This window comes from Miniopterus schreibersii (assembly GCF_964146895.1).
Source record: "Miniopterus schreibersii genome assembly, chromosome: 5".
Taxonomy (NCBI): domain Eukaryota; kingdom Metazoa; phylum Chordata; class Mammalia; order Chiroptera; family Miniopteridae; genus Miniopterus; species Miniopterus schreibersii.
This window is the reverse complement of record NC_138106.1, coordinates 7,786,306-7,799,364: the sequence shown is the minus strand read 5'-3', so window position 1 is coordinate 7,799,364 and position 13,059 is coordinate 7,786,306. Positions and strand designations below refer to the sequence as shown.

At 62.5% G+C, this 13,059-nt stretch overlaps 2 protein-coding genes across 2 annotated transcripts in view; both read left to right on the top strand.

The window, feature by feature from the left end:
* CHAF1B (chromatin assembly factor 1 subunit B) overlaps positions 1–13,059 on the top strand; it is a 371,302-nt gene that overhangs the window by 173,235 nt on the left and 185,008 nt on the right. The gene's annotated exons all lie outside the window — the stretch shown is intronic.
* Positions 8,074–13,059, top strand: part of SIM2 (SIM bHLH transcription factor 2) — a 41,248-nt gene continuing 36,262 nt past the window's right edge. The window contains exon 1 of the mRNA XM_081138886.1: positions 8,074–8,258. Coding sequence (XP_080995012.1) covers positions 8,084–8,258 — 175 coding nt within the window. The 5' untranslated portion in view covers positions 8,074–8,083. The remainder of the gene's footprint in view (positions 8,259–13,059) is intronic.

Here is a 13,059-nt window from a genome sequence, read left to right as displayed (position 1 = left end):
AGGCTTTCCTCTCCCGTGCACACAGGGTTTAGTGTTCTCAGGGCGCAGCGGGACGGGAGCCTGTGGCGTTGCCAGGAGCAGCCACCGGCTATCGCCCAGCCGCGCTCACCTGCGCGCGTTTCTTTTCCACAACCCGCTTGTAATAATAGCTCAGAACTTAGCTTTCCCAATAACCTCCGCCAAGTGTCCGCCTCTGCAGCCCCCGCGCCCAGCTCAGGGCCTGGCAGCTGTAAGAATTCTCCAAAAGGAAAAGCCAGGTTGGAACTAGGTCGGTCGCCCCGCCGTAATAAAGCGGTTTAATTCACTGGCTGCGGCCGTGGGACCGCAGGGGCACTTCTTGCTCGGCTCCCTTGGGGCCCCCACAGGCTCCCGCGCGCGCGGGCCACCCCTCCCGGAGAGAAGAAAGCGGCGCGACAGTTCCCCTGAAGGTTAAAATCTGTGCGTCCGGCGAGGAAGCCTCCCCCGCGCGCCTCCCCGGGGCTCGCCCGCCTGGTGCCAAAGCTTCTGGAAGCAGAGCACGGAGAATTCGCAGTCAGATTAAACACTGTCTTTGTCTCCACCGCAGGGCGAAAAGCGCGTCGGTGCGATGACCAAGATGGTTTTCTTTCTGCCTTCAAACAAACGGAGATGGTGCCGAAATTGGGGCCCCAACTATTCCTGCACCGCGCGGTTTGAACTGACCCGTAGTTCATCCGCTGGCCGCCGCTGCTTCTCTTGAACTGAGAGAAAGCGCTGCTTTTAAATCTTCCGTTTTGAACGAAAACGCGCTCAGTCACCACCCTCCCTCTCCGGGGCGTCCGCTCCGGCGCCTAAACCGAATTCCGCCTCCGCGCAGTTAGAAGGGGGCGAAGGGGGCGGCGGGGAGCTGGCTCTCTCTCCGTGATTGGGGGCTGCGCGGGGTCCCTCGCCCCCCCCCCAGCGCGACAGGGCCGCCGCGTGGGAGCGTCTCCGCGCGCCCGCTGAGGGTGGGTCCAACCCGCTTCGGCGAAGCCCGGACGGCGACCAGCCTCTAATTCCCACCGGGCGCGCCCCGCACCCGGGCACCGGGCCTCGCGCTCTCCCGCCCGCTCCCCGCGGCCCCCGCTCCCCCGGATCTCAACTTTCCAACTGGAAAGAAGGGGTTTGGGGGGCGATGCGGCGCAGGGCGAAGCGACGCGAGTGGCGCGGGGGAGCGGGGAAGATCGGAGTTCCCCACCAAGGCCGCAGGGCCCCACCCGCGTGTAAGCGTCGCGCACACCTCCCGGAGAGCGCGGCAGCCCGCGCCCCGGCGCCCCGCCCGCAGCCCGGGCGCGCAGCGGGACTGCCAGTGCACCCCGTGCCCCCCACCCCCAGCGCCGAGCGCGCGTGCTCGGGGCCGCCACCCCCGGTGCGCTGCGCTCCGCCGCCGGGAGTCTGCGGACACCCCTCTCCCAGCGCCCCGATGCCGGGGGGTTCACTGCGCCCCGCGCCCCGCGCCCCGCTGCTGCCTCAGCCCCCGCGCGGCCTCGCACGGTGCGCCCCCTTCCGCCTACCGCCCTCCACGCGCTTCTAACCCCGTGGGCGGTCCCGCGCCTGCGGTCAAAAGGCGGGAACCGCACCGCAAAGGGTGCGGGGAAAACAATCCCCTTCAGCGCCCGCACCGAGCGCCCGGGACCGGGAGTCCTGGGTCCCTCCTGCGGCACTGAGAGGGCCTCTGGCGACGGGGAAGCCCGATGCTCGGCCCCTTCGGCCGGCCGCGTCCTCGCGTGTGCCCCGCAACTTCCAAAGTCGGGTTTCGGCCCAGGTTGGGGAGGGGAGGGCTGGCGAGGGGCACCCGCACCCCCTCGCCTCCGTGCCTGGCCCCCCGCGCGGCCCCGCCGCCGCTCGGGTCTGACGTCGGCTTTGGCGCACCCGGGACTCCGGCGGGACCGCGCTCTCCCGTGGGTGCCCCTCCCCTCCCCCCGGAGCGAGTGAGTTCCCAGGCCCCCGCGCTCGGGGGCCCGCCTTCTTCGCCGGCTTTTAAAAGAAAAGGAAAAATACCCCCAAAATAAAAAAATAATAATAAATAAATAAATAAAAGAAGAATCCGCGCGAAGCGGGAAGATGCTCGAGCCCGGGTGGCGACGGCGGCGAATCCCCGGCGCGCGCTGGAGGCGCCCACGCAGCCCGCCCGCCGCCCGCCGGCCTTTCTGCAACTTTCTCCGCTAAGCCTCGAGCGAGGCGGCTCCTTCCTCCTACAGATTTGCTTAGATTAGGGAGAAAATTCCCCAACGTTCACTTTGCTTCGCAAATAGCTCCGCTATATTAATGAAACGAGTTTGTGTCCTTAAAGGACTATAATAGCCCCATATTATAACCAGCCTGATACTGAGGGTTGGCTATCACTATTATTACCTGCTAGGAAAAAAAAAAAAAAGTTCATCGTGTGTGTGCTTCCTTTGATGTGCAAAAATATTTGTCTCTGGCGGACAGGTTTTGATTTTTAAAGGAAAATTTCTGGTTCGTGTTTTTGAAGGGCGGCTTCAGCGCAGTCGTTAATGAACTAGTTGTTTTCAGATTTCAGGGCGGTGCGTAATTGATAAAAACCACGGAGGAACGTCTGCGCGCACCAGGCTAGGAAGACTCCTCCAGCCCAAGGGTTTCCAGAAGCGACCCCGGGCTCCCTGGAGGCGAAAAGCGTGGCTTTGCCCAGAACGCACAGGCGGCCTCTCCCTGAGCCGGGATTTTGACGCGGCATTTCTGTTAAGCCCGGCGGAGAGCCCTCCGGGAGCCCCCGGCTCGGCGCAGCCGGCTCCTGGAGGGGTGGGAGGAGGTCGGGCCCGACGTTCGCTCCCCTTCCCTGCGGCCTCAGATCCCTGGCCAGTCCCTGAGCGCAGAGCCTGGGCCCCGGCGCCGCCTGCGCTCCCACGGAACCCCCGCCCTCCCGGGAGGACACTGGATGGCTTTGTGCTTTGGGAGGGGCGCACCCAAGTCCCGGGCCCCTTCTCAGAGATGGGGGAGAAAGCCAGGCCAGGCTTGGGAGGCAGGGAAAGAAAATGCAGAGGAAAGGGCTACACCAAGACGCCAAGGTCGCCGAGCCATCCCTGGTCAGGGCACATACAAGAATCAACCAATGAATGTATAAATAAGTGGAACAACGAATTGATGTCTCTCTCTCTCCCACTCCCTCTCTTAAAAAAAAAATCAATTAAAAAAATTAAGAAAGGGCCACACCCTCACCCCCAGGTAAAATTAGAAGAAACTTGTGTCCGACTTTTACCCAAACCAGGTGCAGATTCTGTGGCTCTCCGTGGCCCTTGCTCTTGGAACATACTAATCACTATAATTAATTACCAGTGGCACGAACTGTTTTTGTTTCCCTAAATGCATCTCCTTGGGGGAGGGAGAGAAGTGGGCAGCAGCTACTCCCTTCCTGGGACAGGAGGCACTGCCTGGTGGGCCCCCTCGAGTTCCCAATCCCAGAACCCAAAGCTTGCTGGACAGTCAAGTCTGAGAGAAGGTCGTGCCCTTTTAGGAATCCCAGAGAGCAGAATCAGCCTCAAGCAGGCGCCCTGGGGTTCCTCCTTACCTCGCCCATCCTGCCCCAGCCAGGCCTGGACACCTGCCCCACCCCCACGGCCAAACTCTCTGGTACAAAGGGTCCTGGGGACCCAGTGCCCAAAGTTGGATCTACTGTAGTTACTGCTGCCTAACTAGGTCATCAGAGATGCACACCAACCTAAAAACAAACCCTTTCTCCAATGGAGTGACCTCCAATGAAGTAATTTATTTAAAACAAAACAAAAAGATCACCTCTCCCTCTAGGACTTGGGAAGGAGTGAGCAGAGCCAATTACTGTCTTGACCGCTCCAGGAGTGAATCATTAGGAAATTACTCTGGCTACCTGTAATTACTTCTAACAATGAGTAGTAATATTGCATTTGTCCAATCTTTTATGGGAGCAACAGCGACCCAAGGAGATGTTGGTGATATCTCCATGGGGCTTACACAAGGAAAGAAATGAGGAATTGAGGCACTCTCTCGGATAGGTCCGGCTAAAAAGGCTCCCAGTCATAGACGCGGCACTGGCCGCAAGCAGGATTCCTGGAGTGACCATATCCGTGTAGACCAGGGCTTATGAACCGAATAGGTTCGAATCTCAGCAGCCCTGGAGTTTCCGTTGCCTCGGCTTGCTCCAGTGGTTGAAGTTCTCCTTAAACTTGACTTCAGAGGTTCAAACCCCTCCCCCCAAAAATCTCGTGCTAAGCATGAGAGACGTCCTCCCTCAGCCCCAACCCCCACCCCGCCTCCTTAGTGACCAAGTCTCCGATCCCCCTCCTGCCACTGCAGCATGGTGTCCTGGAGCCCATCCCGGGGGAACATCTGTGCGTTTCCCTTTGGACGCGAAAGCCGGTTTCCGCCGGGGATGGGCCTCAGGTAGGCGCCGGGCACCGCCTGGGGAAGAACAGTTGCGGCGCATCTGAAGCGGAAAATCCAAGCAGATGTGGGTCGGCCTGGGCCCGCCCCTTTCCTCTTGGGGCCTCAATTTCTTCCAGATCAGTTTCCTAATGGAAAATTTCTAAGAAGTGGGGGGGTATGCGGAGGCGCGTCCCTGCGACTGTGGGTGCTCCCAGACTCTGGAAGCAGGACCTCTGGGGGTGAGAGCGCGCGGCGAGCAGGCGGCGCACTGGAAGCTCCGGGCTTCGGGGTGTCGGAATCCTCCTTCCAGCCCGGCTCTTCCCGCCCTCAGCTTCCCGCCTCTCCAGGCTCTGCAGGCTCCTGACTGGCCTACAGGGAAGACGCTGGTCCCTGTGCGATGCCCCGGACTTCAGAGGTCATTTGTTTTCTCTAAGCCTCTGCACTGAGTCTCCGAAGGCCCCCCTCTTTGCTTTGGGCGAGGTGCCCGGCTTCAGGCGCAAAGCAAAGACCAGGAGGATGGTACACCCTGCGCAAAGAGCCCAGGACAGAAGCAGGTGTCCCAGTCCGAGGCCACCTACAATCCTCCCCATCACTCCAAATAGCATGTGTTTAGTGCTTTGCCCAGTTTATAAAGAGCTTCTAGCCTGTGGGTGTTTGTCCTAAGAGTCGGTCTGGAGGTAGAGAGAGCCCCTGGTAAGGCCCCAGTCAGGCGCGGGAGGGGGGGGTCCTTACTTCACTATTGTACACAGACGGCACTATCCTTCCCACCTGGGAAACTTCGAGGTCAGAGCCCAAGGACTTTGGGTACTTTTGGTGGTGCAGCCGGAGACCAGGCCATCCCCTCTGTGCGTGTGTGTTGTGTGTTGGGGTGTGGGGTATAGAATGCCCGCTTGGGCGTCTGCTTTGGGGCAGGCTTTGGGCCTGGAAGTGTCCTACACGATAGTCTGCGAGCCTCCAAACAGGCCGTGCGCTCCCTATCAGACCACGCGATTCGCGTCCGTCCGGCTGACTGGAGAAGAGCGGCTGCCACCGTGAGAACCCGGCAGCGAGATCTCAAGTACGCTTTCCCGTAAAACCCGGGAACTTCGCACTGAGAAGGTTTGGTGTACGGGGGGCCGCTCCAACCAACTGAGCCACACCGGCCGGGTTTCTCCCACGTCCACTTAGCCATGTTCCTGCGATCTGGGTAATCCCTTTCAAGCCAGGGAGGAATTCTCCCGGGTCCATAATTGAGGATCGGAAATCGTGGGGGTGAGGGAGCATTAAATCTTCCCGAAGCCAGGCCGGTGCAGGCGCGCGCTCAGGGCGCCCCGCTCCAGTTGTGGCGGGGCCCAGCCTGCACTCCCTTCCCTCTTGGACCCCCTACCCCGGGAAGCCCCGAGCCGACAACGGCCCACGCATCCCCGCGCCGCATTCGGGGGTGGAGAGTGAGCCCGCAGCGCGGCGTTTGGGCACCGCGCGCCCGCGACGCTCGTGCGCAGCCCGACCCTCTGCGCACACTGCTGGAAACACGAAAGCGCTCCTGGACCCGAAGCCGCAAGGGAATCTGCGGGTTCCTCGGCGCGCCCAGCGTTCGGTGGGGAGCCACCACCTCCGAAGCTCCCGCGGCTTCCTGGTTGCGGAGCAGCGGCCCCGCAAGCCAAGACCAAGGCTATAGGGTGCGGGGCCCGGTGGGGGCCGAGCTGGGGTGTGCGCACAGTCCCGCCCATCGAGGGAGCTACGACTCGTCCCACCGCCAAAGAGCTTCCGACCTTCAAAGGGATCCTTGGAAAAGGTCTGGAGCACTTGCTACAGAATATGGGGTCGCAGGCTGTGCCCCTCAGGCGCAGGGGAGGGACGCGGGTACCCGGACCTCCTCGGGCAGGGAGTTCGCGGCACAGCAGGCTCCTCCCGGCGCGGGAGAGTGAGGTGGCACCAAGAACAGAGACTTTGCGCCCGGCCGGGCAGCCACGGAGTCTCACCTCCCCGTGCCCCCTCCATAACTGGCGCCCCACGACCCCATATCCCTACTCGCCGGGGGAGCCCCATTACCCCGGTGCTCAGCGTCCACTGAGGCTGCCCTCTGACCCTGTGTCCGGAGGAAGCTGCGAGCCTCCCAGGACACGGGTCTGCGCGGCATCTGGAGGGTTCAGACCCTTAAAAGAGGTAGGGGCCTGTTACCCGGGATGCAGAGAGGACCCCACCCTTGGGATCGGGCGTCGGGGCTGGAGGGGCGTACAAAGGAGGGGGGCAGGAGGCCTCGCGGTCCAGTGCAGCCGAGAGGGAGAAAGCCCGGGCACCTACGGCCGCGTCTCCAGCTGCGCCTCCCTCTTCCAGCGGCCTCCTGCCCCCACCGGAGCTCGCCCGGCGCTCCTCCCTCCGTGACCTGAAGTACCCGCCGCAGCCACGATTCCCCCAAACCCCGGCTGCGCTGGGCCGGGCTGTGGGAGCCGGGCTGTGCGCCCCGTTCCCGCCGCGGCCCCGGGCGAGGCCTGGCGGCTGCGCGCGGCTCCGGGCCCACTCCCCCCGTGCGCCCCGCGCGCCCCGCGCGCCCCGCGGTCTCCCGCCCCTCCGGGTACGACGCCGATCTCCTTTCGCTCCTGCGTTTCGAGGAGGAAAAGGGCAGGAGGGTCATTTCGGAGCCTTTCTCGCGCCCTTTCCTGAGGTAGGTGGGGGAGGGTGCTCTTCTCTTCCGGCTCCCCCTTTCGGCTCCCGGGCCTGCGGAGTGGGAAGGTGAGGGCGAGGGGCCGGCGCGGGCTCGCGGGACTCGGTCTCCCCCGCCGGGCCCCTGGCCCGAGGGCCGCGCCACCTGCCTCGCCCGGCCCTAGGGGGTCCTGGCGTCCCCCCCTCCTTCGCGCCTCCCCGCCTCCCTCCCGAGCGCGCCCGGCGCCTCGGCCGGCTCGCGGGTCCCCGCGGCGCACCCCGTCCACTCACCGCGACTTCCTCGGGCCGGGCGCGCGCCGGTCTCTCCTGGGAGAGCCCCTGGAGGCGGCGGCTCGGAGGCGCGCCTGCGACTCCCCGGCCGGGGCGGGGTACCGGCGAGGCTCGCCGCCCCCGCCCCCGCCGCGGTCCCTCCCCCCGGGCCCCCCCGCACCGGGCGGCGGAGGCCGAGCGCTCCGCCCGAAGGCGGGTCCGCCATAAACAAACGCGGCTCCGTCGCACGTGGACCTCGGAGCTGCTGCGCCCCGCGACAGACCGAGGGCTCCGCGCGCCGTGTCTGCAGCGCGGGGACCCGCCGGGGAGACAGCAGAGCGCGTCCGGCGCGGCCCCAGCCCACCGCCCGGCCGCCCCGCTCGCCCCGCGCTCGGCCCCGCTCCATGGCTCCGCCGCCGGCCTCGGCGCCCTGCAGCCCAGAGGGGCCCCGGGACAGCGGGAAGGAGCCCTCGGCCGAGGACTGAAAGCACCCGCCTCCTCGCCCGCCCCTCCGCCCCCGCGGGAAGCCGAGGCGCGGGAGAAAGCGGGGAGGCAGGAGAGCGCGAAGCCGGCGCGAAGTCGGGGCTCCGGTCGCCGCGGGACGGTCGAGCCGGGAGGAGGCTGCGCCCGGCGGCGGGCGGAGCGCGCGGGGCGGCGCCGCTGGGTTGCGCCGCGCTCCGGGCCGCGGCTGCGGAGAAGCGCCTCGCGCCCCCGCCGGCCCCGCGCACCTGCCCGCGCCCGGGCCGCGGCCCCCGCGCCGCCCGCCGCCGCCGCCGCCGCGGGGCTCGCGGGCCTGGAGCACGCCCGGGTCTAATATGCCCGGAGCCGAGGCGCGATGAAGGAGAAGTCCAAGAATGCGGCGAAGACCAGGAGGGAGAAGGAGAATGGCGAGTTTTACGAGCTGGCCAAGCTGCTCCCGCTGCCGTCGGCCATCACCTCGCAGCTGGACAAGGCGTCCATCATCCGGCTCACCACCAGCTACCTGAAGATGCGCGCCGTCTTTCCCGAAGGTGAGGCCGCGCTGTTCCGGGGGCGCGGGGAGCCCGGCGGCGGGGCGCGGGCGGGTCCGCGGGGGCCGCTCCACCCCCAGGCGGTCCCGGGGCGCCTCCGGGGGCCGCGCCGGGGGCTTTAGCTCCCGCTCCAGAGAGACGGGGCCGCGGCCTCGGAGCCGCAGAGACCGAACCATCCGCTGGCCCAGGGCTGGGCTGGGCGGACCCAGAATGGATCTATGAGCCGCCGGTGCGTTCCGGGCGACCCTCCTTCCTTCTTTTCTTTCTCCAGTTCACTCCCCCTTTTCCTCTTTCCTTCTTTCACGCCTCTCTCTTCCCGTGGAGGGGAAGCTGGTGCGCCCCTGTGGGGAGGGAAGGGCGCCTGCTGCTCGGCGCCGGGAGAGTCACCCCAGGCCGGCCTGCAGGCCCCGGCGCCCGGCAGAGCGCTTGTGGGGAGCCAGGCCTCGGATGGGCCTGTCGGGCCGCCCCTTCTCGGCTCACCTTCCTTGGGGCTGGGGCTGGGGTGGTCCGGGTGGAGGGGGGGCAAGTGTTGAGCCCAGACTCGGGAGGAGAGAGAGGTAGGCGATTAGTTGGAAAATGGCAGGCAGGCCTAAGCAGTCTTTTTTTTTTTCTTTTTTTTTCCTGATTGGAATTAAAAACCCAGAGGGGCAGATGCCATGGTGGGAAGGGTCTCCGGGACCCGTAGGTCCAGCAGATTCACAGTGCTAAGAAGTGGTGGGGTGCTTGGGCCAGCATTCCCTGCCAGAACTGCGGTGACCGGGTGACCGGGTGACCATGGCAGCCAGGCGGGGCACCTCAGGACTAGGGGAGGCCTGGTCACCACAGCATTTACTTTTGGTGTCCCTGCGGTTTGGTGGTTCTGAACCAGTCCCCCTGCAGTGTCTCTGTTCCCTGCTGGGATCTGTGCGGCCTAGTGCCAGAGATCCTGACACTTTGCTCAAAGGGTGCCCCAAGACCTCTCGGCTAGGGCTAGCAGAGGATCCACAGGGGTGCCTCTGCCCCCGGAGTCCCAGAAGCTGGCGCCTGAGTAGGGAAACAACCTCAGCGTTCGAGGGTCTCTGCAGAGCAGCAACAGGTGTCCTTGGCCAGCCCCAGAACGCCTCCACTGAGGCAGTCTCCGGCCAGTACGGCCCAAAATCCGGAAGCTCAACACTTTTAAGTCTGCAGTGCTAAGCCAGTTAAAATCATTTCTGGGTCTGGAGCTACACTTCACACCGCCTCTTGGGTGGAGAGGTGAGGGCCTGTCGGCCAATGCTACCTCCAGCTCTGCTGCCTGGCTGGCCAGGGAGTCGAGGGGGCCAGAGGCAGTGGCCTGGCCTTGCCGGTGCCTCCCAGCTGGGCCCCGCAGTCTCTGGGTGCTTTCCTCCCAGTAGCAGAAGCCCGTGACCTGTCCACCAGAAAACCTATGTTCTTTCCTTTTCCAACGCTGATCCAGCGATGAGCTGTTGGGCAGTGGTGGCTATTTGCCCACCCAGGGGTGACCACTCTTTCCCCCCTCCCCCCAGCCCAGGAGAGGCAAAGGTGATTCCACTGCAACTGAAGTTTCAGAGAAAATTAAAATATTATACGGACAGAATCCTTTGTACCTGGAAGGAGTGGTGGTAACTGGTTTTCTCCCATGAGCTCCCATGAGCTGTTTCTTTATCCGAACACTACAAGGTAGGTGTGGATCCAGACAGGACACCCACCTCCCCCGCCCCATTGGAAATAAAAATATACAAAGAAACAATCTGAAGATTACATGATTAGTTGCTGATGATTTCAAATAAGCCAGAAATTAGTTAGAAAGGGAGGTCTGAGGAAAGAGGGCTAATTGTAAGCCATATGTTGTTTGGGGGATTTCCAGGAAAGCCTGCTAAAAATTAGGAAGTTGTGGGTATACTGCTTCTGCGGATATTTAAGCTGGGCCTGTGCGTTCTAGCTCTGGAAAGTCGGTCTCCAGACATTTTTGCTTGGCCCTGAGCCTGCTGCAGGAGCTGGGGGTCCAGGCCTTGAGCACCGGCCCCTGTGCTTTTCACTAGTGTCCTGGCTGCGGGACGGCCTGTGTGTCTGCAGGGGTGATCATGGAGGTTGGAACACCTGGGAGGGAGCTGTTTGGCCCTAGAGTTTTGGAAACGGCCCTGAACCTGCAGGGTAGCGATCATAGGGGATGGGGAGGAGGCCATGGTTATGATCCCCACTCTCCTGCAGCACTGGAGTTGGGGCGCTGGCCTGGAGGGCTGAACCGGCAGCTTCTGGACTCATCTTTGCACCCAGAGGCCTCTGGCCTGCAGCTCTGGGCAGCTGCACTGTTTTCCCTCAAATCAGTTTTGGGGCAAGGAGTTGCGACGTGGGGGTGCTGGGGAAGAAAGACGCATTTGGAAAGCGCTCAGTTATGCAAAATTACTTGCTTGCCCCTGCAGTAGCTCCCAAGGGCGGGTGAGGAAGAGACACTAATTGATTTAACCTGTTCTGGGGACTTGAGTCTGCCCTGGGGACGTAGTGCACGGGATTGGGAGGAAGCTGAGAGAGCCACCGGGGTCAGGACTCGGGCGTGAGGCGGGTTTTAGAGCCAGAGCCATCCTGGGCGGTGGCTGGAGCTCCCGGATCTGCCGGGCTCTTGGCTGCGGATGGAAAGATGCCCAGCAGAATCGACGTGCCAAATGCGGCCTCGCTGTTCCATAGCCCCGGAGCAGGTGGGATCCCTGGGTGAAGATGGATCTAGGACCTTGGGAGTCAGAAAAGAATAGCAGAATCCGAAGGAACCATGAATGCTCCATACTTGGGTTTTCCCCAAGGTCCCACAGCAAGGGCAAGAGCAAGCCAGTGTACCTGGGCTCTGTTGCTGAGGGGGCCCTCTGCCTCAGCTCCTTTCACCCCTAGTCCCGCTGTGCAGGAGGAGAGAACATGGAGCCCAGAGGGGTCAAAAGGGAGGCGACAGGAACCAAGGTGGATACTCCTGCCTAGGACTGGCCTAGGCTTGGGGCTGCTGGCCTTTCAAGGCTCTGCTCTGTCAAGCTGCCCCATTAGACCTCAGTCTCCTGTTCTGTGACATGGGCCCATTTAGCAACTCCATGGCTGCACAGGAATCCTGGGATCAGTGTGAGGAGCGTGGCCATGCAGGTGGAAATCGAACCTGTTCTTACTCCAGTCACTGCTTCCTGTGAGCTCCCTGCGTGTCCCCAGCCATATGCAACTTCCACAGCGAAGTGCCTCACTCAGTGGGCCTCTGGGATTGGCAAGACCCAGCATTTTCTGGATCCCCACATTTTCTCCCCTTTAACAGCAAACTAAGAAGTGGGAGGTAGATGGGTGGGAAAGAGGGCAGAAGAGCAAGGCTGGCTTCGGAAGTGGACTCAGGATTTAAAACTTCACGAGTTAAAGGGTGGTTGGGGACACACGGGTCTCAGAGAGGCACTGGGGCCCCGGGTCTGCCTCCCCTCTTTGCAACGTGACCTTTCCTTCAGGAGAGGGGCGCTTTGGAAACATAGGGGCACCCAGGGTGGGGAAACTCTGCTGCTCAGTCCAGAGGGGCAGGTGACCCAGGGCCAGTTCCGCCACCCAGTGGTCTACAGTGGGCTTCAAGGGGTCAGACAGAGTCGGAGCTGCAGGAACTGGGGGCCGATCTCGAGGGTTAGGTCCCTTCCCTGGAGTAGAGATTTGAGCCCCAGCCGTGGGGCAGAGCACGCATTCCCCGTGGGCCCTTGCACACGAAGGGCTGGCAGGAGGACCTGGCCAGAGGTCCCAGTTCAGGAGTGGAGTTGGAAACTGAGGCAGACTATGGAAAGGAGAACAGACCCCCTCCTGCCCCATCTCCAGACCTGAAGACCCAAGACAGGTTTGGGTGAAAGATGGGGAGGGATTGGAACATTTATCACAGCCTTTTACTTAAAAGAAGCGAAAATATCATTCACACACAACAGAAGTGGGGCTGGAGGCCTAAATTAGTCCAGTGGTGGGATTTGTCTGTGTTTAGGTTTAGACAGGGCCTTCCCCCCCACACACACACACACACATCCAAGCCCCTTGGGGAGAAGGGAGGGCTGTCTTACAAATTGCTATCCAGAATCTAAACGTTTTGATTCAGAGGGCTTGGTGAGGACAGACACCCCTAAACAGACATGGGGTTACAGAGCCAAAACCTTTCTATACTGCAGCCTGAAATAATGTAGTTTTTTAAAAATAGACTTATTTTTTAGACTGCAGATTTTTGCAACCCTCTCCCATCTCAACTTGGAAGCCTGCCAGGCTGTGCACCTGGGTCCTGGAGGGAAAGCTAACAGTCCAGAGCAGGATGCTCTGGGCCCTGGTGAAGGGAGATTCCAGGGCATGCAGGGCCCTGGCAGTTGGAGGTGAGGAACTGGATCGCAGATGCTGCATATTCAGTTCCGGGGTGCTCGGGGGCGCAGAACGGGACCCTGGCCCCAGCCGCTCTTTGTAGTGGCTGGGGCTTCACCCCATCCCTCAAGGTCTTAGCATCAGGCTTTGGGTGGGGGTAGGGAGGTCTTGTGTCCGTTGTCTGACCACAGACAACACTGGCCAGTGAGGCAGGGCCAAGCTGGAAGCCCCCTTCCCTCCCCTACCTCATGGCTGTTTACATGCCCTTCTTGGGGCATCCCTACCTACCACCCCCTTCACACCCTGCTGTGCGACTGCTGGTTTGGAGCTAGGCTGAGATTTCAGGGACCCCAGAAGGACGCACCATTCCCGGGCAGGAGAAGAAGGGAGTGCGAGCGAGCAAGGGGGAGGCCCAGAACCCTGAGGATTTCCTGGTGCCCGGAGTCACCAGCTCTGGGCCCCCCTAGAGTAATTACCGAGGCCT